At 36.8% G+C, this 23,371-nt stretch overlaps 1 protein-coding gene across 2 annotated transcripts; it reads left to right on the plus strand.

The window, feature by feature from the left end:
- Nucleotides 1–8,790: 8,790 nt before the first annotated feature.
- Nucleotides 8,791–22,944, plus strand: spsb1 (splA/ryanodine receptor domain and SOCS box containing 1). Of its 2 annotated transcripts, XM_058763152.1 has the most exons (4): nucleotides 8,791–9,014; nucleotides 10,467–10,564; nucleotides 16,816–17,695; nucleotides 21,418–22,944. In XM_058763152.1, the coding sequence occupies exons 3-4, from the start codon at nucleotides 17,002–17,004 to the stop codon at nucleotides 21,543–21,545; spliced, it is 822 nt and encodes a 273-aa protein (XP_058619135.1). In that variant the 5' UTR covers nucleotides 8,791–9,014; nucleotides 10,467–10,564; nucleotides 16,816–17,001; the 3' UTR covers nucleotides 21,546–22,944. The 2 variants fall into 2 exon arrangements, with proteins under 2 accessions (XP_058619135.1, XP_058619134.1); XM_058763151.1 differs by lacking the exon at nucleotides 10,467–10,564.
- The last annotated feature ends 427 nt before the right edge of the window (nucleotides 22,945–23,371 follow it).

Consider the following 23,371-nt stretch of genomic DNA (forward strand, 5'->3'; position numbering starts at 1 on the left):
TTTACATAGTAATTATCAGGTTAGGGCTGATGAATTTCATACAGATCTTTCATTAACAAACATTTATTAGATGTTTTTTAATAATATAAGTATAATAATAAGTGCTGTTCCAATTAACCGTACACATCACATCCATTTTAACGCATTTGAATTTGTATAAATATGAGGAATTCTATATCAACAATCTAATCTGTATGCAAAACCACCCATATATAGACTGAATGTTTGTCGGACATGTACATACATACATACATAAAGCTGCAGTTTTGGTACCAGTGCTACAATTTTGGCTTTATATTACTCAGTTTATTGGCTCAGAGTAGAACAAAAAGGCAGTTTAATGCAGTAATGGCAAACTGATACAGTGATTTTCCTGAGCATAGTCAGGTAGCTCATTAAAAGAGTACAGGGAGCTGCTAATGCCAATTTATGTATTATAAATATGATTAATGCTTCATATCACTATGAACAATGAGCACCTTTTAATTTTGCTTTGATTATTATATCTTCACATAATTTATCCTGTTTGGATATTGCACTAGAGCCATAACTGCCATAGACATTCAGGCCATAGATGAAGAAACCCCCCCCTAAAGGTTCTTCGAAATGGCCAAATTGACCCCCTAATATTTGATATTTCTGATTTTGCTATGCTTCACTACATTACTCAGCACCTTGCTTGGTATAAGAATGACAAAAAGTTTTAAAAGTTACATTTTTAGGCTGGTCTGCCTCAGAAGTCTAACAGCACTCGTCAATGTCAAAATGATTGAGATCAAATCAAAGAAGGCAGGCGTTACTGTTCACAGGAGCCAAGTGTGAATTCCAGCATTATGCTACAGTTTTAATGGCAAGAGTTTGAGGCAAGATGTAGCTAAGAAAACATTTAATATTTAACAACAGTTTTACAATAGAAATGTTAAAGGTCTGACAGTAGTATCCAGAAATGCAAACTACTGTTTTTTTTGGTCTGTTTGGCTTCTAGCGCATGAAATGCCCGAAACATTATCATTTTTCATTTTTTCATGTGTATGTGTGTGCCACAATGAATCTACTTATTTTTTTAATCTGAAAATGCAAAAAATGTACTTTACTACTTATGCTGTAGTCAAAATTATGATTCATAGTCCATTTAACTGTGCACTTTGTGATTTGAACCTTTTAGGGTCATTTTTACCAGTAGAATTATTTCAACAGTGAAGGTCACAGATATGTGTTATGAATATGCATTTTAAAAATTTAGTAACCATTTCATGCCTTTAGGGAAAACAAAAATGCTTTTGAATTGCAAATACCTAATAAAGCCCATTTCCCCCAACACATCTTATGAAGATTAAAATATTGCTATTTTTAGATTTAAACATAGTGGCGAAAGCCTGTTCATTGTTCATCGTCATACATTGCAGAGAAGTTTTTTTTTTTTGTAACAGGACTGTGTATGTACCGCACAGTTGGCACCTGCTCCAGCTGCTGTTGAGAGAAAACACCAAAGCTGAATTGATCAGCACACTTGCACCTGGGACTGTATCCACAGAGCTGCTCTTAAACTAATCCTTACTGGCAGCGGCACTAAAGACACTCTTAAAATCAGCCTTCTATCTGCTGATATGAGGATAAGAGATGAAAAGAAACAAGAAATTAGGCATAGGAAATAAGCCCATTTTTCTAAATTCTTTATCATGGGAAAGACGAAAATAGCATGAAAACAAAAAATAAGGATGAAAGAAAGTAACAAAAAAAAAAGAAGAAGAAAGCAAGCAAAAAATAAGTGAGAAAAGAAAGGAAATAACAAGAGATGCAATTACACATGTAGGAGAGAATCAAAGCTACAAATAATGCATTGTCAGAATTGATGCAATTGCATCATAGCGTTTTGTACTCGGCAGTGACCTTCACACGACTGCCACCAATTCTGTGTCCACTGCACATTTTAAAGCAAGGAGACTGCTCAAAGCATGCTGCCCTGGGCCTTCCTGTGCTCCTCCACCCCCAACCATGGAGAAAAGCTGATTGCCTCTCTCTTTCTCAGCAGCAATGCAGCATTCAAGTCCTGCAGGCAATTTGACAAATGAGCTACGATCTGAGCTGAGGGGGATGCCTCTACTGCAGCACACATCCCAGAGCGCACGTGCCCGCAACCGGTACCGCTATAATTTACACCCAACATACCATCAGCCCTATGCATGCACACTCTCACGCTCTCTCGCAGCTGCAATGCTGCACTGATGTTCTGGCTTTAGCCTAAAGCTGAGGTATCTGCTCTGGGCGAGCACTTCCATCACCAGTAATTACTTTCACAATGCAGCACTGAGCACAGACCCTTAATACTACGGAAGTACTTTGTCCTTGCTGAATCTTTATTTTATATCCTTGTTTTTCAGTTAAAATGTGCTTTTATTTTAAATTAGGCAATTTAAATTAAGCATTTAAACTGAGCAAGGTGGTATTTAAATTTAATACAATTTTAATTATTTTTTAAGCATTTTGTTCAAATCCAACAAAATTTTGTGTTTTATGTTTAAAACCAGAGAAACAACTAAATATAATATTATTTTTAATTCCAAATATATTCTCATCATACTATCAAGACAAATCTGGCTTTATTTTAAATTAGGCAAACTAAATTAAGCATTTAAACTGAGCAAAATTATGTAAGGTGATGTATTTAGTTAAATTTAATTTTAAATGTAATAACATTTTTTGTAAACATAAATCTAACAACATTTAGTGAGGTTTATGCTTACAACAAGAGAAACAACTAAAAATCATTCTTTTTCATTCAAAATGAATTCTCAAAAAATGTATAATCAAGATATATTTACCTTTATTTTAAATTAGACAAACTAAATTTAGCATTTAAATTGAGCAAAATGATGTAAGGTGATGTCTTTAGTTAAATTTAATTTGAAATGTAATACATTTTTTGTAAGCATAAATCTAACAAGGTGAGGTAGTGAGGTTGATGCTTAAAACAAGAAAAACAAAGCTATTTTTTTTACTTTTTAATTTCAGATATTTTCAGAAAATGTATTATCAAGATAAATGTACTTTTATTTTAAAGTAGGCAAAGGAAATTATTCATTTAAATTAAGTAAAACTGTATGCAGTGATTGTTTTCTGAGAATATATCGAAATAATTAATTATAAAATTATTATAATTTAAATAATTTTTAAGCAAAAATATAACAAAATTTAGTGGTTTATGCTTGAAACAAAAAACAAAAAATAAACGCTAAAAAGATTTGTTTAATATAAGATAAATTCACTTCTCAGTTACATAAAGTATATTTTAGAAAACAAGCAATAGTAATAGTAGGTTTTTACAGTGTTAATATGAATGAATATCCCTTTATATTTTTGGGTATAATAAACATGGAAAAATGATTTTTAAAACTTGGTTTCATCGTGTTACGCATTCAAGCACATCTGAAGAAAGGCATCTCTAACTGCAATACAATATAAATGACAAAATGGTTTTTACTATGCGTTATCTTCTCCGGGTCTGGGGTTGATAGTTTACTGTTGGCTGTCAAACCCCCTGTCAGCCACACATGCTCTGCTATAGAGGGGGAGTGATTTGCGGGTTGCCTGGTGGGACTGTGTATTGATTACCTCGAAATTACAGGTTTTAAAAGGCTGGCGAAAAAGAGAAGATGTAAGCTGCCCTTTCGCAGCAGTGTCTGCATGCTCCCCGGCAGTAATCAGCATCTTCAGCATATTGTGCTAACACTGCACAGGAAAATGTGAATTTCACTGAGAGACAGCTGAGTGCTGGGTAATTTAATTCAGGACTCTCTCTCTCTCTCAGCCAGAAGTGTAAAATGAGCCGTATAACCTTCAAAACCACACAACCTTTCATCTGATCATAAAGGATGACTGACAAATAAGAGCAGTTAGCATTTAAGGAAATTACATGTGTCAAATGTTGAAAACCGTTCCTGAAAAATGCTCATGCAGAAATCTGATCAGCAAATGACTGCGTATAAAAACAAAGGGCAAAGAAATCTCAGTTCAACTCTTTCCAGAAGTGATTTCAAATCTAATTCAAACTTGGAATGAACAGAAAGATTTAGGATTTTGAAAAAATAAATATTTAAGATTGTGCTATATATCTAAGTTACTAATCAGATGTTCCTGTTTCCACTGAAGCACAATATGATTTTTAGATCAATCATAAATCATGCTGCATTACACGATCACCAGGTTTTTACACAAACTATATACTACGAAATGAATGTACATATTTCAATTCAAATGCTTCTGATAGTATATTTATGTATTTATGATATATGCACAAAAGAGAACGATTTAAACAGGACACCTCTGGATCCCATTAAAAAAATACTCATAGCAATCTCAAGTCTCATAAGAATCTCATTGGAATGGTTCCAAATTATGATAGAAATTCTAATTAGAACAATTTTCTTATTAGAATCCTTTAGGATTTTTTGACAAGGGTCCTAGACATGAAACTTATGGGAATGGTTTAAAAATATGATAGAAATTCTAAAATGTTCTTATTGGAATCCTTTAGGATTTTTTGACAAGGGCAATAAAAATAATAAATTATAATAATAGTTTCATAGCATTTATTAAACTCATGTTATATGAATTTTAGCATTGCAATTCTGTTACTTAAAAACCCATTTATTCTCTGCACTTTAGCTTTGACCTTCATATATTTTCAGGCCATTTAAGAATATATTTGAAGGCTTCCTGCAGTTGTGCCATACAATTCTAAACACAAGGTGGCAGGAAAGGACTGTCTTTCCCTTATTCATAAGCCATTACATTGCATTATTGTTCTGTAGCTCAAGAGAGTCAATGACAATCATAAAAACAATGATTTTGACTAATCCTAACAAAACTGAATATAACAACTTTTCCTTTTTCCACATCACCTCCATTCACCTTCCAAAACTGCTTTGAATGTCAAAGCCTCAAAATAATCAGCCTGGAAAAAAGAGGCCTGCTTATTAGGATAAAGGAAAACAATGAAGCCCATATATTTCACTTGCATGCAAAAACGTGCATATGTTGAATGCCAAATTTCACAGTTTAAGCTGAGCTCATACATAAGAACATTCCTTTGTAAAGACAATAAAGTGCCAACATATGCAATTACCAGCACAAAGATTTAAAACTACACAAGCAAATGCTTCAATCCAAATTAAATCTGAAAACAAAGTATCAGGCTGTTTTACAGTATACTTCTGCTGTGCCAACAAAGCGAATCATCCGTTCACCAGTATGCCAGTCCTTCATTTCACAGCACGACCTCACTTATGGCTTCCATATGAAATAAACAGCATCTGTGCTGGAGAAAGTTTACCCAGCCTGCTGTAAGAATGACTCAGTGCACAGAGAGAGCGAATGTGTCAGAGTGTTGTGTGACGGTGGGATTAGCTCACAGTAAATTTCCTTTTCCTTATGACACGCTACTCATGCTCACATTCCTGCAACTCAATTCCAGTTCCTGAAAAGAATGAGGTGCTTGTGCAGAGATGTTTGGAGCTCTGGTGAGGAAACATAGCAGGTGAGTCACTCGGAATCAAGCACTCGTTTTTTGCTGCTGGTGGAAAAGGGAACCAGACTGCAATGGTATAAATAATACAATAGAGCTGGTGTTAAAAGATGTGCTTTTCTGGATACGAGAGAAACTGTTATGTAACAGTAGTTTTAGGAAGGATTCAGTATATCATGTGTAACCATTTTAACTCTTCTTTGGCTCCTGTAAAAGCAATAATCTCCAAAATATTTTAACTGTAACTGTGTAATCCCTTTCCACAGCTGACAGCATAATTCTTAGAAAGTACACAGTAACTTTTTCCACTAGAGTCCGAGTTTGATTGTTTGTGACATTTATATAGTTTAATATGGACAGTGTGGCTTTCTGCGCAGGAGAGAAAGAGCTAAGATGAATGTGTTTGCTTTTTCTCAAGTGAAAGGTAGCAGTGGTTGTCTGGCTAAACAAAAACAGTCAGTGGTATTGTGCAACCTTGGTATGCTTGCCATTATTCAGGCTTATTGAAACACACTTGGTTTGGCATAAAGAACTGAGGCTAATCATCTAAATCTAAAACAACTACACCCAGAGTTGTTAACCAAAGATCCTTGAAAGTACTCCAAGGGTTGATTAAAGGAATAGTTCACCCAAAATTAGCTAAAACAATTTCCTCGCCCTTAGGCCATACTGGATGTAGATGAGTTTGTGTCTTCATCTGAACAGATTTAGAGAAATTTAGCACGACATCACTTGCTCGCCAGTGGATCCTCTGCAGTGAATGGGTGCCGTCAGATGAGAGCTCAAACAGTTGATAAAAACAACACGATAATCCACAAGTAATCCACACGACACCATCTATTAACATTATGTGAAGCAAAAAGCTGCATGTTTATAAGGCACAAATCCATCATTAGGGCATTTTAATAGTAAAACATCGGTCCATAATCCATTAGCTTCTCCAGTAAAAAAAAAAAAAAGTCCATCCCTTTGTGTCATATCACTTCATTATCCACCAAAATATTTGTTTAGAACCGGTTTGGACTGTGTTCACTTGTACATAGTGCTTGATCTGTGCATATTTCTCTCCTGATTCATATGTGATGTTTTTTTTTTTTTTTTTTAGGAGAAGGCCATTAATGCCATAATTTAGCCAGAAACAACGGTTCGAAGTTAAAAAATGGCTTAATGATGGATATGTTTACAAATACACAGACTTTAACTTCACAAGATGCTAATTGATGGACTGGAATTGTGTGGATTATTGCGATGTTTTTATCAGATGTTTGGACTCTCATTCTGACGGCACCCATTCACTGCAGAGGATGAGCAAGTGATGTAATGCTAAACTTCTCCAAATCTGTTTCGATGAAGAAATAAACTCATCTACATCTTTGATGGCCTGAGGATGAGAAAATGTTCAATTTTGGGTTAACTGTTCCTTTAATGTTTTTAATAAAAAAAATTTTATTATAAAATGTTTCTGAGGAAATCTAGCCTTCTTTTACTGGGGGTCCATAAGACCCTGCTACTGAGAAGGTTGAAAACCTTTCATTAAACTATTGAAAAGCAAAGCCAATGTAAACCTGGATTTGTAAGATCTGGGATTTTGCTGGTAAATAATATGCCTTTCTGTTGTGTGATTGTTCCAGGCATGTAAAGAAGCTTTGGATTTGTGAGTAATCAGAGTGAACACAAGGGGACAGTAAAATACTTCACATGTCCCTCACAGATAATACTATGGTTAAGGCAATAATATGATTCTTAGCTCGTTTAATATAACTTGCTGTTTGTTTCTACCATCACTGCTCACCTCTTCGCTGTCACTGAAGTCTACATCAGAGGGAAAACATCTACTCCACCCTACAACAGAATGGTTTGATAGACACTAGCAACCGCAGAGATGGGCTCAGGAGGAGTGGTACATTGTGTAAGGTCTATGGAGGAGTTATTACAGTGTCTCCAGACAGTTTGGGTTGCCAAGATGCCTCATTGTCTGTTGAGTCATATAGAGAGGAGCCACATGAATCAGTGTCTTTAAGCATGGAAATGCAGTCATCACACAAAAGGGTGCAACAACATCTAGGTCGGAGTGCAGTCAGGCTGAAAGTGAATATGAAAGTGCAGACATTACTGCGATTGAAAACGAGGCTGTGACCAAGTATTCAAGATTGGGGTCACTGAAAAGCAATATCAACCAATCACTACTCTGAATACTGGAGGATGTGTCCCCCCTCAGTGGTGGATGTGGCCCTTAAAGCAAAACACCTCTAACAACAAAGTCAGAAATATTAACAGAAATTAACTAAACAATCTGTCAGAAAATAACTATTTATTAAAAGGCAATATTAACTTCTGGGGAAAAAAAAACTTTCTTACATAACTACACAAAGCAAACAGTGCATGCATTTATGTCAAATGGTTCAAGGAATTAATTAAGTAAATGAAAGTGATTAAAGTAATTAAAATTATTTTAAAAGTATATTTAAATAAAAATTTTATACTATTATATAATTAAAATAATCAAACTGCTCCCTAAAAAATCTAATCAGCATGAAACTTAAAATATCTATATATGCACAATATGTTAATATAATTAATTTATTTTACTTATACTAAGAAAACAACTAAATATAAGTTCCTTAAATAGAATATTATGAAACACATCAAATTTGAGATGATCAGTAAGCAAAACAAAGAATATTTTCTCTAACTACATAAAGCAACCAGTGTAGCATCCATCTGACAAATGACTGAATTAATTTAAACAAATTGTCAACTTGTATACTGTTGTATATTTAAATAATTAAAATACTATCTAAAATATCCATATTTAAGATATTAAATTAAGAAAAAAAAACTTACTTATAAATCTCTAAAATAAAAATATTATAAAATATATCAAATTTGAGTTCATTCATAAACGGAGGTACTTGCTGCAGGGCATATCAATATTTTAAATATATGGGGCTTTTTCTTTTTCTTTTCCCATTTCTGACCTTTTTGTTTCATTAAGAGAGAGAGACACTGGAGAAATGTTTACAAATTGACCTAAAATACCCATATCGTCCATATTCAATTCACTTGAACATAGAGGGCGAGTCAATGGCTCACAAATAAAACTACTTAGTTTGAAATGCTAACTGTTAGGACTATAAAAATGGTAAATGAAATAAAAATGAAAGAAAGTTCTAGCGCCTAAATGTATATCTGACATGCACATACACAGTGATTATGCCATCATTATGCAGTCCACAATTAGCAGGGTTTATCAGGGGAAATGAGCTAAACAACAACTCCGCTCAATTGGGAGGGACGTTCAGCAGCAGCTGGGAGCTATTTGACCACGTGACTGGAGAGATGTTTCTGTCGCTGTAAGCAGCCATCATTTCACCCAATACAAGCCTATGCTAAAAAGACACAGAGAGGAGATATAGTCATGGATTTCCACAAGAATACCGACTGAAAGGAACATACTCGATCCACTCCTTCGCCTATGGTTTATTTTCCGGTATGTATCATTTGCAGGTTCGGTCTGAAATAATTATGGTTTAACACATTTGCCTGTCTTTTGTCTTTGCTGTGTGTTCACATGCACACACTCGCGTTTTCCCAAGCTTTTCTCTTTCAAACATCCAGTCGATGTGCTCATTCAACAAGCCGAAGTTGAAAGGGAAACGCGATACAAACGCGCTAGATTGTGGCACGTTTCCTATTGCGTCTCAGTGTAAATAATAAATTAATATGCACTAAACAACAACTACTTCCTGGGTTTGTAATGAGTCTAAATGGACTTTTAAAGCAGCAGAGATGTCTCGTGGACCTACAATTAAAGAGTTTCCAACCCTAGTTATGTTTGGCAGCATCAGGAGATTTGTGTTTCTGATTATTTTGTTCGTTGGTTACATTTAACCTCTGCGAAAGGCCAGGTAGTCGCATTACTGGTGACTAGCGAAGCTCAATGCACTAATAAGTTTGATGTGTTTACGTGAGAACTGTGTTTGTAGCCGTTTCTAGTTGTACTCCACGACAGCAAAGGTGTTTGGCCCAGACCGTGCTGGAGAGGCTTTACTTTCGGTTTAAGGTTTTTAAAGACCTTGAACATTTGGTTTGGAGGCATTTGTGTTAAGCTATCTGTACTTATATGCTAAATGAAGATAAACGGCATCGACTATTTATGGTTTGCATACTAACTGTATATACAATTAGGCCCGTTTCTCTTATAACCTGTTTGGTGTTCTAGGAGTCTTAATAGTGTAGTAGCACTGGAGTTTGTGTAATGTACCTGGAGGGAAGAGGAGGATTTTATTTATTTTTGTCTTTTTTAAGGTTTAAGTTTGTTCTTTTGTAAATTAAGTGGAATCACGTGTATTTACCTGCAGCAGGGAGTGGGCCTTTGAAAATCAGCATTGCTGTTTTCACTCGCGCCAGATCTCTCCTAGCTGGTTTCATTCACCGGGGGGCTGGAAACTTAAAAACACGGAGTGGAGTTGGAGCGGAGTGATTGCAGAACGCTTTGAGGGGAAAAGGGAACTCTGTGTTCCCGCTCCAGTCAAATGATATTTCCAGACCGGACTTTGATCTGTGTTGCTTTGTAATAAGCAATGCTTTGGCTTCTCCTGAACTATTCATTGGCGAAGGAAAATAACTAACTGGTACTCCCTTTTTTTTTTTTTTGTGTTTTTTTGTGTTTTTTTTTTATATAAAGTTCAACAAATATCTTATGTCGTATATTTTAAGATACAGAAGTCTTCGTGTCAGCCAATGTCTTAGTTACCACGGTTTTATTGTTGCAACTCAAACTTGAGCTAGTATTTAGGCGCAAACTGTGGTAACTTCATGGTTTGTAAGGGGTTTCTCGTCAATGGGTTTTGAGAGACATCAGCCTTGTTTGATCTGTTTAATGTCAGATTACTGTGGTTGATTTATTCAAGGCAGATTAATCTTGCCTTTGTGTTTGCAGGAACAGTAGGACTGATTTTCTCGTCAAAGGAGGGGGTTAACCGTGTCTGTACTAAATGCTCCCGACTGCACACAGATGTTTGTAGGCCTGTGTTACAGGTAACTCCTCTGACTCTCTGCTGTAGAGGACATCCTACTGAACTGACCTGGATTACAGCAGTGCCAATGCTGTAATATATTAAACTGTGATTTGCTCCCTTCCCATTCACTAAGACCGCTTGTCTGGGTTTGGTTTACATTAACATAGAATGGCCTGGCTTTTGAAGTGTTAAGAAATGAAATCATTAAAACTAAAGGTTCTTCTGTGGTTCTTCGGCAACTATCTTATCAGGAATATTTTTTTTTGAGTGTTTATAACATTATTGTGGTGTTGTTTGGTCCTTTTGAAGAATAAAGTTCTTGACATATTAAAGGTTCTTCGGGTTAGTGTATTGTTTTCAGAAAGAACTCAATCTTTCTAAAAGTAACTTAACGTTATGATATTTGACTGTGAAACTTTTATTTTTTATTTATTTTTTTTTAAAATAATTATTATACCTGGAAGTCCATTGCCAAGGTGCTTTTCTGTCTCACTCGATTTTCTATAAAATATACACTACATCTAACTGATCCTTGACCTTTTGAATAGTAATGCTTTGGCTCTTATCTTAGCATAAGTCTCTTATGCTCAGTTGCATTTGTGATCAAAAGCTTAGTCATTTTGCCCTGTGCTTGAATTATACTGCAGTATCAGTCACAAAGTAACAGAACATTATCACTTTCAGACAATACTGTCAGTGGACTTAAGACACCTATGCAAGGTCTTGGTTTGAACTGCTGCCCTCAGAGGTGAATCGATTGCTGAGATTAAACCTAAAGTTACACAAGTCTGTCTGTGTTACTGCAGCTCCCCTGATGTTTGTCGCATAAACTTCACTAATGGGTGTCTTTTAGTAGCCCAGTTTTCCTATAACATCCCTCTGGACTCTTTTCTGTTTGGTGAGGATCACTGGATCGGTTCGGCTGAATGAATTATTGTGTTAGTGTGAACTTGGAGTCCTATATGTTTGTGCTGTTTTCAGTTGGCATATTTATCATCTCATGCTTCTAAATAAATATCAGAATGACTGTTTTGATCAGGAAAGTTTATTAGGCAAAGTTTTCCACATCATTCAAGGGTGATTGAAGCTGTATGAATAACTTTTGATATTTTGTTGTTGCAAACTAAAGCTCCCAGTCCTGTCTGATAAATGGAGATCATTGGGGTTCTTTGTGAACCATATGATCTGTTGTTCTATTGGCTTTGTTACACTGAGCATTTAATTTGCTTATGTAACTTCACTAATTTGGTAAAATAACTCATTAGGCTAACAATACAGCAGGTCTTGACATGCAGCAGTTACTATAAACTAAGGAATGCTGAGCTGCACTAAATCTATTTTTAGTTCTGCTTGGTTGAGGTATAGTTTCATATCTGATAACTGGTGCAGTTGAGGGTGAGAATGTTTCATATATTGGGATTTCGGCAGCCATTCATGTCTGCTCATTATGAGTATGTCTGAGGAAGGATATTTGGCAGATGACTTAGTGATTTAGGTTTTTAATTTTTGTGTGGTGTCTTAGTTTCTTCTCACCTCCTTGCTCGGTTTCAACAGTATACAGTATTCCGCCATACTTGCATAGTCGAGTTGCTTTTTACATCAACCTGTCCTGCATTATCTTTTACCTGTAATGTGAGTTTATCCAGTTCAATGAACACACTTCAGTTGGTAACCAAGCTTTGTGACTGATGTTCCTCTGTGGAACACAAATGTTTAATATTTCGCTTCACCTGTTTCTGTCCATCCAATGAAAGTCAACAGGGACCAAAACAATACTGGACCCCTTTGTTTTGCTCTGTGGATTTATTTTTTTGGAAATAATTTGTTCTGTAGAAGAAAGTCATACAGGTTTGGAACGACGTGAGGGTGTTCTAAAAATCTAAACATACTGAGCCATATTTGTTATCATATAATACTCAGTCTTTCTGAATTGATGTGACTCATTTCCAAAATATAGACTTGGTTTTTAGGTGGGGAACACAGGGCTGTCAAAAACACGAGGCTTCCCCTAACATCATGGCAGAAACTGCATCACCCAATTTTGGTTCTCTATTTTGACTACAGAAGTGTGTTTGTGCGATTTAGCAACGTTTAGAAGATTCCTATCATATTGCAGTATGTTATATATTTGTCTAGGAGTGTTATTTTCTGTTAAAGCATGAAACAGTTCTGCATCATGATGGCACCTGCTGTGGCTCTGCCTAGAGCTGTTGAACTTGTCTAGTGGGTAAGTGCTGGTTTAGAGCTCTCCTGTTCTCTCATAACTGCTGCGTTGACAGCTGTCAGCCCCACAGAACCCTGTTAGACAACTGAACAATATGATTGCTTTAATCCAGGGTGAGTCCAAGTTCGTGGAGTCCAAGGGAGTGTCAATATAAAGACGCCCTTATCTCTTTCAATACAAATCAGGCTTTATGTGCTTTCTCAAACTTATTCTTACTGTTGCTCATGCTTTGTCTTGTTGGTTTGACGCGTTATGCTGTTGCAAACCTGTTTTTCTAAAGAGCAGAGATTAAGGCATTTAGAGAGCTTGTGTGATTATGAACATCATAAGTGTCAGCAATTTAACCCCCAAGCATTAAAACAATCTATTAGCTAATATACAATTTAGCCCATAATTGGTATAAAAGGTTAACCTCGTTTTTAAAAATAATTACACCGCTGAGTTAAGGCTGCGTAGAGGCTATTGCCTCAGTTTTGAGGTGGGGAAAAAAATGATGCAAGTCTAAATATTATTAAAGCCATTTTATTGGCTTAAAATACAAACTGTTTTGTTTCTTTATCTCTTCTTGAAAAGAAAGTTGACCGGAGAGTAGTGGGCGACAGAGAGGGGGTTACTGGGTTCAGGACATGACCCAAATCGAACCCGGGACCCCATGAGCACAACAGTTTCTTGTATGTCATGAACAATACGCAACCCTCTGTCTCTTCTCCAGCATTGTTTGATATTTAAAACCATTTTGTAAAATTATTTCTGCAGTTGTAACTGTTTATACCCCTTTCATGGTGGGGCGCATATGCCCCTTCAGATGCAGCTTTTGTTTATCTATTTATTTTTTAAATATTCTAGGCTTTAGGTAGTCTCTCAGGTAGTCTTTACATGATTTCTTTATTCAAGCAGTGTTAAAGTGCCGTTTGTCTGCCATTTTTTCACCCCGTCTGCCCACTGTCTGAATAGAGCGTCTGTGTGACATTTGGGTTGACACCATGATTTGTCGTCATCTTTCTCGGTCTTGCTTTGCCCCTCACTCACAGCTGCCTGCCAGATGCCTCAGTTTCATGATTAAAACCTGTTGAAGATAATGTCCCTGTTTCAGGGTGGCGTCCTTCGTGTTGAAAATGCATCCTGCACTTTTAGGGAAGAATATAAAGACATTGGCCTCGTGAGTGTCACTTTTTATATAAATAAATAAATAAATAAATGGGAAGATACACCTACCTCCCGATTTGATACTATCACGATACTTGGGTGCCCGATACGGTAATGTATTGTATTGCATTATTATTATTATTATTTATTTATTTTTAAGAAGTGTTTTTCTACAAGTATTGCGATTTGATTATTGCTGTTGCGATTTTGTTTGTTAACGCTAGACCATGGGAAAGTTGAATGATGCACTTAATATACAGACTGTCAGAATTAAAAAAAAAAAAAAAACACATCATTGCAGTTACTATTGCGATTCGATATTACTAATTTATTTTTTGTTGTTTGCTTATTAAAGTCTAGACAATGGAAAATAGTTGATATACCCTTAAAAGAGACTGTATATGAGTCATATTAACAAAAACAATGCATCACATCTTTCTAAACCTTTATTTCATGAGCATACTCATACACATACACAGTGTACCTTTAAAGTACCTTGAACCATGAAACTTTCAAGTACCAAATCCCTGAACTTGCACATTAATATAAGTCAAATGTTCAACAAAATGAGCAGAAAAAATACTTTCTGAAATAACAAAGTGCTATGTTACTTTGCATACCGTTCGCCCTCTGTTGGAATTACATAGCGCTAATTTCTAGGAAAAATAAAATAATGAAATAAAAATCGATTCTGAGGTAAACCAATCGATTTTTAAATCGTTTTAAAAAGAATCGCGATAGTTAGGTGAATGGTGGTGTTTTGTTTTTTTTCTCTCTCTCCCACCCCTTGGCCAGACTGCTTCACATAACAAAAAGAGCAAAAGTGTGATGCACTTATGACCATTTTTGTTTATTTATTTGACAAAGGCAAGTTTTGAGTGGCACATAGGGAAATTACACTTAGAAGTACAGATTTGCATCCAAGTAGGTGCAAGGTTGGGATTTTGGCAGATCACAGGTTTTACAGAAGCCGAAAAAGTCTAGAGGAGCCCAGTTTTGCATAAGTATTAAATGTGGTCAAGACAAAAGCCAGCACTGTTCCCCAGGTCCAACAAATTCCCCCCAAACCCTCATCCGCATTTCAATCAGCTCTACACAGAGGGGGCAAACCACCTGCAAAGCCACTGCTCATAAACACTAATAATAATAATTAAAAAAAAAACAACAACCCAGAAACAGTCAGGGTGTCATGTCCATATCACATGCCAGGCAGTCAAAACTATGCAAAGAGTGGAGACGATCCTGCTGGATGACATCACCTCACCCCTGAATATCATGCAATAACTTGACGATATTTAAAATGGTCATCAGGTTCTAACAGATCTGTAAAAGGCCGTTGTCTGTGTGTGTTGGTGCTTTGCCACGGAGCTTAATTGCCCCTTGCATAGAGAGTGTGCAAATTAACATGTTTCCTACTTTCTAAAGGTTGGACAGCCATTGAAGACTGTATTGTTTGGCATTCACAAACTTGCCACCCACTTCTTGGTGTTCCTCTGCCTCGGGTAGGCCAGCGGCGGAGAGGCGTGACCCATTTAAAAGGTTGTTTACTTGTATCAGAGAAAGGGCTAAGATGCTCCTCAATGAACTCTTGTCTACAATTCAATTACCCTTGGGGCCCTTCAGCAGCTCATTATGAATCGCTGTTTTCGATTAGCAGTTTTCTGCACTGTACGGAAACATGACTTTTGACATGTCCAAAAAAAAATTCGCAAAGCTTTTTTTTTTTTTTTTTAAACTTGTTTGTAGCAGACTGTCCTAATTGTTGAATATCAGATTTAAATGTGACGTAATTTAGGAGGGCAGGAATTGCGTTAGAAACCAGGACATCGGGTGGGGATTTCACACACTGCACTGGTATGTCTAGTCTCTAAGCATGTCTAATGAATTTTCTTTTCTTTTTTTTATTTTCCCTCCTAGTAGCCTCTTTTGCCACTGACCTGTCTGGTGGAATATTGCTGGCCCGAATTTGCGGTTTTTGCTGAAAACCGTTTGGCTGTATATTCTTGAAGACAGACTTTTTATTGCTCTTCCTGATATCTTCAGACTAGACATGCTTAAAAGAGGAAATGGCCTGTCTTTTTCCCTCCCTTATTTCCTATTTTTAAAGGGCATTGTGTGAGGCAGTCAACAGGAGCGGCTTGGTTGTGGTAAAGCTAGAGATTTATTTCGCTCCTGCCTTGTCATGTGATGTAATGGGACTCTGAAAAGGGCCTTGGACCAATAAACTGTATTGTAATGCACACAAGTGAGGCATTGAGCATGCAACTGACAGAATAATACAGTTGCTGTGCTGTTAACAGTCCACTGTTGTCTGAGTTTGTAGAGGAGTGTAGATTGTTTATTTATTTTTATTTTTTTTGTGTGTGTTCTCAATCGTGGACAGAATAAAGATAATCGGGGTGTGTTTTCATTAAAATCTTACAAAATGTGTAACCTTATTTTCAAGATTGTTTTACAGAATCTAGTAGCCGAATTTGATATTTTTTTTTTACAGTTTCTCCATTTGCGGTTTCTTTTATCATTTACACACAGACACACGTACACAATATGAGAAATTATGAATGATAAAGAGCTGCAAAATAATTTTGAATTTTTGCTGCTTTCATTTTATATTTTATTCATATGTGTGTAAAATGTGATGTATGTTATATGAATTATATATAGTATGTATTGAACTAATAGTATTGATGGTTTATAATCTTTGAGCATATTATGTAAATTATATTAATAGTATTAAGTGATCATAATTTTTACTTTGTCAAGTATTAATATTTGAGAATAATATTTACTAGATGTTGATTTATTATTGTGTTCTGGGAGAAGGCAACAATGAAAACATTAATTTTATCCCAGTCATTTAACTGTGTGCCTCTTGTTTTTATTTCCTTTACTCTTCCCAGGTGAGCTTAACTAGCAGCTGCTTTGACCTGGTTTCCCAGCAACCACTGGCATAAAAACAGCAGCCTTGGCCTCCTTATTGGCGGAGGGGCATAGGTGAAGGAGTGGACCCTGACTGCCGCCTTTCTGTTATTTGCTTCGTTTTGTGACACGAGGGGGAGTAAGGTGCTAATAAGACCACCCAGAGCATGGGGCAGAAGGTTCCGGGAGGCATAAAGACTGTGGACATGCGGGACCCGGCGTTTCGGCCTCTCAAGCTAGAGCTGCAGGCCCTGGACTACACCAAGCCCTCCCGCCTGGATATGTTGTTAGACATGCCATCAGCCTCGCAGGAAGTCCAAGTTCAGCATTCGTGGAACAACGACGACCGGTCGCTAAACATCTTTGTTAAAGAGGACAATAAACTCATATTTCACCGGCACCCTGTAGCGCAGAGCACAGATGCTATCCGGGGCCGAGTGGGATACACGCGGGGACTACATGTGTGGGAGATCAGCTGGGCCATGCGCCAGCGGGGCACCCATGCAGTTGTTGGGGTGGCGACGGGTGAAGCCCCGCTGCATTCTGTAGGATACACTGCACTCGTAGGAAACAATAGTGAGTCCTGGGGCTGGGACCTGGGACGTAACAAACTCTATCATGATGGCAAGAACCAGCCCAGTAGGACGTATCCAGCTTTTCTTGAACCTGATGAAACCTTTATTGTCCCAGACTCGTTTTTGGTGGTCCTGGACATGGATGAGGGGACTTTAAGTTTTATCGTCGACGGACAGTATTTAGGGGTTGCTTTCAGAGGACTCAAAGGAAAGAAGCTATACCCTGTAGTGAGTGCTGTGTGGGGACACTGTGAAATCCGAATCCGGTACATCAATGGACTTGATCGTAAGTATCATCCTTTCTGCTCATTTGAATGTGCCTGTCTGTTATCTGTGTCTGTTTCTCTGTGGCTCCTCCAGTCGTCTCTTGAATGACAAGATTGGTGCTGTCGTTTGTTAAACATTGAAAGTGGCTGGAGCTAGTGTGTCTTTGGGAGGCTTTGTTTCCCATCTATTAATTATGTGAAACCAGCTCCATTTACCTGATAAAGACCATGACATCATTCATTATCTTCACTTCCTGCAAGCTAATCATTAAACTGGCCACTTTGCTCTGCTCTTTCCTTATCAAATCTCGATCAGATTCCACTATTGCCTGTGGAGCATTTAAACAGACTTTCTTGCTGATTGAAATCATTTTAAAAGTCGTTGCATCCATTATTATAGAGAATTATCTGCTTGTATAACACAGTTGTGTTTTATATATATATTAGTTTTTTTAGGGGGTTTTTTCCTGCTAGAGTTTGAGGGCAACGGAAATGTATTTTTTTTATTTATTTTTTATGTAGCTTCTCAATTTGCTACTTTCTGTGTTTATTATTAATAATAGTAATAGATTTTTTAATTTTTAACATGAAAATAAATTTGATTATATTTAGATATTCATAGAGAGATAGATGCATATCTATAGATATATTATAGATATAGATGGATATAAAAATATTACTACTAGTACTTTATTTTCTTTCTTTTTTTTTTTTATGCGTCCTGCAATCTAATCTTTAAATTGAACGCTTTGCTCTGCTCTTTCCTTATTACATCTTGATTAGATTCCACTGCCATTTCTTGCTGATATTATAAATATTTTAAGTCGTTGCATCCATTATTATAGGGAAGCAAAATTGAGCTTTTGTTTAACAGGAAAGTAGTGATAGGCCAGGCCGGTTATTTATTTGAGATTGTGACAAAACTATGCCTGATAGTCAATTTCAAATCTCTGTTCTACCAGTTTTCTCAATGACTAAAACACATTTTCTGTTTTAGGATTCAATAATATGAGTAAATGTAAGAAAAGTGTTTGGTTAAATTCATTTTCTCACTCGCTAAAACACTTTCATAATTGTTAGGTTAATCATTCTTAATTTTATTCTAGTGACAACCATAGTTTTAACATGCCGAAATTAAGACCATTCCTTTCCATTTTTTGAATCTTTGAATTTGCTTTACAGACAATATTTACAATGTGTATTTGATGTAAATTGTTCTGGACAATATTAACTTTCTTTGATAGTGGATTGCCGGTTATTTAAGTTTTAGGAACATGTCTTTATCGTGACCAAATTTTTTACTTGCACAGTAAATGCTTTTACACGCATAGCTATGCTTATATTTTAGGAATGGGGTCCCATGCAGTGGCAGTCATCATAATTAGGAGGTCCTTTGCATGAAAATGTTTGAGATATCCCTTGCTCTAGATAGCTGATATGGCTAACACAGAAGCTGACACTGATTTAAAAAAAAAAAAAAACCCTCCCCCTACAATGGATTTCTTGAGTAGTGTATGGTTTTCAATATTACTCAGTCATATTAGCGTGAAATTTCTTCCCTCAAATTGCGCATTCTCAAGGTTACATAATTTCTGCTGTTTTTTGCATGTAGTTTCTTTGAATCTGACTCATTTCCTCAACCCAGCATGCTGTAATGAGTCAGTTTTGGAGGACATTCTTGTGATGTTATCATTCTGTGGTCATATAATGAAAGGATGCATGTGAGGGCCAGACTTGCTCATGTCTGGACAGCTGCAACCCACCTTACTCTCAGTGGAAACAGTCTCCGGGCCACTAATGATGTCCTGTCCAATGGAATACGCGTTTAATCACCTTGATGTTTTGCATGCTGTCAGGTGATGGAATGACTCTTAAATGTCTTTCCTGAGTGTGCCATGTTTAGCAACATTTAATGAAGGTCTGAATGTGGGAAAGTATTAATGCATCAGTTCAGGACACAGGTGTTCCCATTTTTGGAGAATTCTCATCCCTTCTATGTGTGAGAGAGTAGCCAGAATATTACTCAGCCTCTGACTCCAAGGCCTTGGCTTCCTTTTGTCTCTGTCTTGTGTCAGTGCCTTTAATGCATTCCTCGTCTTGCTCGCGGTCAACAGAGGTATAATTGTACTGTTATTTATCCCTTACATCACTCTCTCTGGTTTCCCGAGTGTCTCGTTTGCTAAAGTGTGCATTTTATGAAGTAATCTCAACATCCGAACAGGTGGTGCTGTGTGGAAACCATTCTGAAGTCCGGAGTACTTGGGGTTGTTATATGGCTGGACTAAAGGGGACCTGTGGGGAAACTTGTAATACTTTAAGCCAGGTGCACACTGTATGGGTTGTGTGTTTTTTTTTTTTTTTTTTTTTTTTTTTTGGACACCGATTCTTCTCTTGGTAATTGTAAAACACAAATCGGCAGTCTTCATTCGCTCAGCATCAGCTGATGAATTGCATTTGTCAGTTTTGTGACCTAAGGGTCATACATAATGAATATTTCTTCAACTTTGAAGAGATTTTGGCCCTGTGTACTTTTATAAAAAGATCTTTAAAACATCCACAGCAAATATCATTGTAATATAGTTATAGTACCACATGCCTGCTCTTAAAGGGGTCATGAAATGTTTTTTTAAAAATTATTTTATAATGCTTCCTGAGGTGCACTTGTAATCTTTAGTATGGTTAAAAATGTTTTAAAACAATGATAATTTAGTTATATTCGAGCTTGAATTTAGCTCTGATTGAGGAAGTCTCCCAACAGACACGCCCCTTCCTATTTCTGCTATGATTGGCTAACATTAAAAGAGCTTTACATGTGGAACTCTCTTAAACTTTTACTGCGTTAGACTCCTGCTGATCTTGAATTGACTACTCCAGCGAATACAAAGCGAACGATCTTTGATCGCTTTATGAATATAAAATAATCACAGTATAGATAACAGATGGTTTCACGCTGCTAACAGGAACAGTGTGAAGTCGATAGTTCATTCACCGGCTTGATGACGTGATGGTCATGAAATGCAGTTTCAGATTTTTATAGAGGTTAGTTTGTAAAGTTTGCACTGAAAGTCTTTCGGTACCTAACAGTAGTAGCTATCATTCTTGTTTGATGGACCGACAAATCCATTGTTCAGAACACGCATCCTTTCATTACATACAATGACGACGCATGTCAAGGGAAAATCGTAACATCGTTTCTCCAGTTTTTCAAATCCTGGCCTTTCAGAAGGATAGAAAAGGATCATTCATGTTTTAAACTGGGGGTTAGAGTGTTGAAACTTGCTATATGTTTTGTTTTTTTTGTAAACTTCTCGCGTGCAAATATCAAGAACATTTCGATTCTCCATTTCATAACCCCTTTAAAGGGATGGTTCACCCAAAAATGAAAATTCTGTCACTAATTACTCCCCTTAATGTCGTTCCAAACCCGTAAGACCTTCGTTCATCTTCAGAACAATCAGTCGTCATGTCTGCTCCTCATACGCCTAGCCACAGACGCCGGGCGTTCCTAACATTTGCGCAAGGTCTTGGGCTTGTGCTGTATCATGTCAGTTTTGTGTGTAAATAAGGATGTCAGAACATGACTGATATAAAACAACCAGTCTAGCACACAGCCCCATTGTACAGTCTGTATTGACATTTACCCCAAGATCTGGACAGCCTACACCCAGCTTTACAAGTTTGCACAGTATTTGTGAGTGATCATTGCTAATGAATTTCTGTCTGTCTCTTTCTCTCCCTGTAGCTGAACCTCTGCCGTTAATGGACCTCTGTAGGCGCTCGGTGCGGGTCGCGTTGGGAAGAGAGCGACTGAGTGAAATCCATGGACTGCCCTTACCTGCATCCCTTAAGAACTATTTGCTCTACCAATGATGATAGTAGTGCCTTTACAACCATTCAAGGCATAGTGTCCGCCTCTGTTACTCTCTGGGATTAATCATCTTTCTGGCAAGCCTGTTTCATTACATCTTGGTTTTGGTTTCGGTGCCATTCTCGGTCACTGAGTATGGTACCAACAATATTTTTTACAAATCGGACTGAGGTAGTATCATGCTTGATACTTTCAGGATCTAGTGTGTTTCTTGTTGATTCATTCATATACTGGAAATCCAACTGAAGACATATGGCAGATATGAAAACAAGAACCCTTCTCTTCTCTAATCATGGCTAGTGAAACTTCAGCTGTTTGTCAAGGCCTTTTCCTTTTTATAATTTTTTTTTTTTTTTTTTTTTTTTTTAAATGAGGTGTTGGCATACCTTAAGCTTTTTGTATCATGTCATTAACTTGAGGGTCCATATAGTGACTCTTTGCGGGCAATGCAAAATACATTACCTTCTCAAGACCTTTAGGCTTAACAACCAGCAAGTTTTTATGTTGATAGACTTTTTTTTATGTTTTTCAAATGTCCTTCCCCTTGCAGTCAGTATAATAAAGTAGCTGAGTCCACTTCGGATCCATGGCCGCGGTTAGCAAGTTGACAACACTTAATGGAAGGCGCTGTCTTCCCTTGCTTGCTCTTGGCAGGTTAAAAATAGCCTGGTTTTAGCTGTAAGTCTGACCGTCTGGCCTGGAAAAACAGTCTTTGACGTCTGTGTCTGTGAGGGGGGGAGTTGAGAGGCTAGCATTCATGGAAACAAGCACAGTGTGCTATGCTAGCTTTTTTTAATCACTCAACGAGTCCCTCGCCTCTCTTCACACTGCAATATCTGAAGTGCCTGGCTCATGATACTGGTATATTAAGAGAAAGCCATGATTTGAAGTCCTTTTTATATTAAATTAAATATTGCATCACTGTGAAACTATGTAGCATACATTAATCAATAAGAGGTTGTATAGTGTGCTTTCTGTAATGGCCCCAAAAATCCTGTGAACACCCATATCCTACAAATAATGTTTTTGCCTGTTTTATTCTTGAGGACCGTTTTTAACCTGTTGATGATTTGTCAAGAAAAGCAGGGATGGAATAGTGACACTGCTGTGTGGTGCCTTGTCTATGAGATAACCATGTCAAAAGTGACACGCAGGCAAATGTTGATGTTTCTTTGCTCTGTTCTTTTAAAGTCTTGATGCAGAGAAGATAAGATTGCCGATTATTGTCATTTGTTTTCCAGATTTTTTTTTTTTTTTCATTCTAGTCTTTTAGATGTGTAAACGTAGTTCATGTTTGGCAGCCATTTTGCTACGCATGAGAGGGATAGTTTGGTTCCCTGTTTTTAAACCCTTTCTGCCTGCAGACCACCATTCTCTTTGTATTCAGTGATGTAGATAATATTGGTAACTATCTAATAAAGTTTATTATAATTGATGTCTTTTGTGGTTTTTATGCCCATGAAAACCCTATGAAATCACTTATTTAAATGTATTAAATTCTCATTTATTTGTTACAGACATGAATCATGATTTGCAGTTGCAAATGGTATTGGGGGCGGAACATTCTAGAGGGCATTTGATTGGACTGCAGTCGGTGCAGTGCAGGATGAGTCATCACTATTTTTAGAAGTACATTTAAATGCATATATTTATATTATTTTTTTATTTTTTTATTTATTTTTTTAATAGGGTCAAAGTTAGCTGACATGAACTTGATTTGTCCGTCTTGCTAATAAAAGGGTAGTTGGTTTTTAACAACTTGACTGTGTATGCAGTAGAAACACAACACCAAAAAAAAAAGTATAGGCCTAAAGAAATATAGTGCTAT

Source organism: Onychostoma macrolepis, chromosome 23 (genome assembly GCF_012432095.1).
Source record: "Onychostoma macrolepis isolate SWU-2019 chromosome 23, ASM1243209v1, whole genome shotgun sequence".
In the NCBI taxonomy this organism is placed as follows: domain Eukaryota; kingdom Metazoa; phylum Chordata; class Actinopteri; order Cypriniformes; family Cyprinidae; genus Onychostoma; species Onychostoma macrolepis.

Coding starts and splice junctions, on each gene's coding strand:
- spsb1 (XM_058763152.1), top strand. CDS start 17,002: ATGGGGCAGAAGGTTCCGGGAGGCATAAAGACTGTGGACATGCGGGAC. Junction 17,696..21,417: donor GTACATCAATGGACTTGATC/GTAAGTATCATC, acceptor CTCTCCCTGTAG/CTGAACCTCTGCCGTTAATG.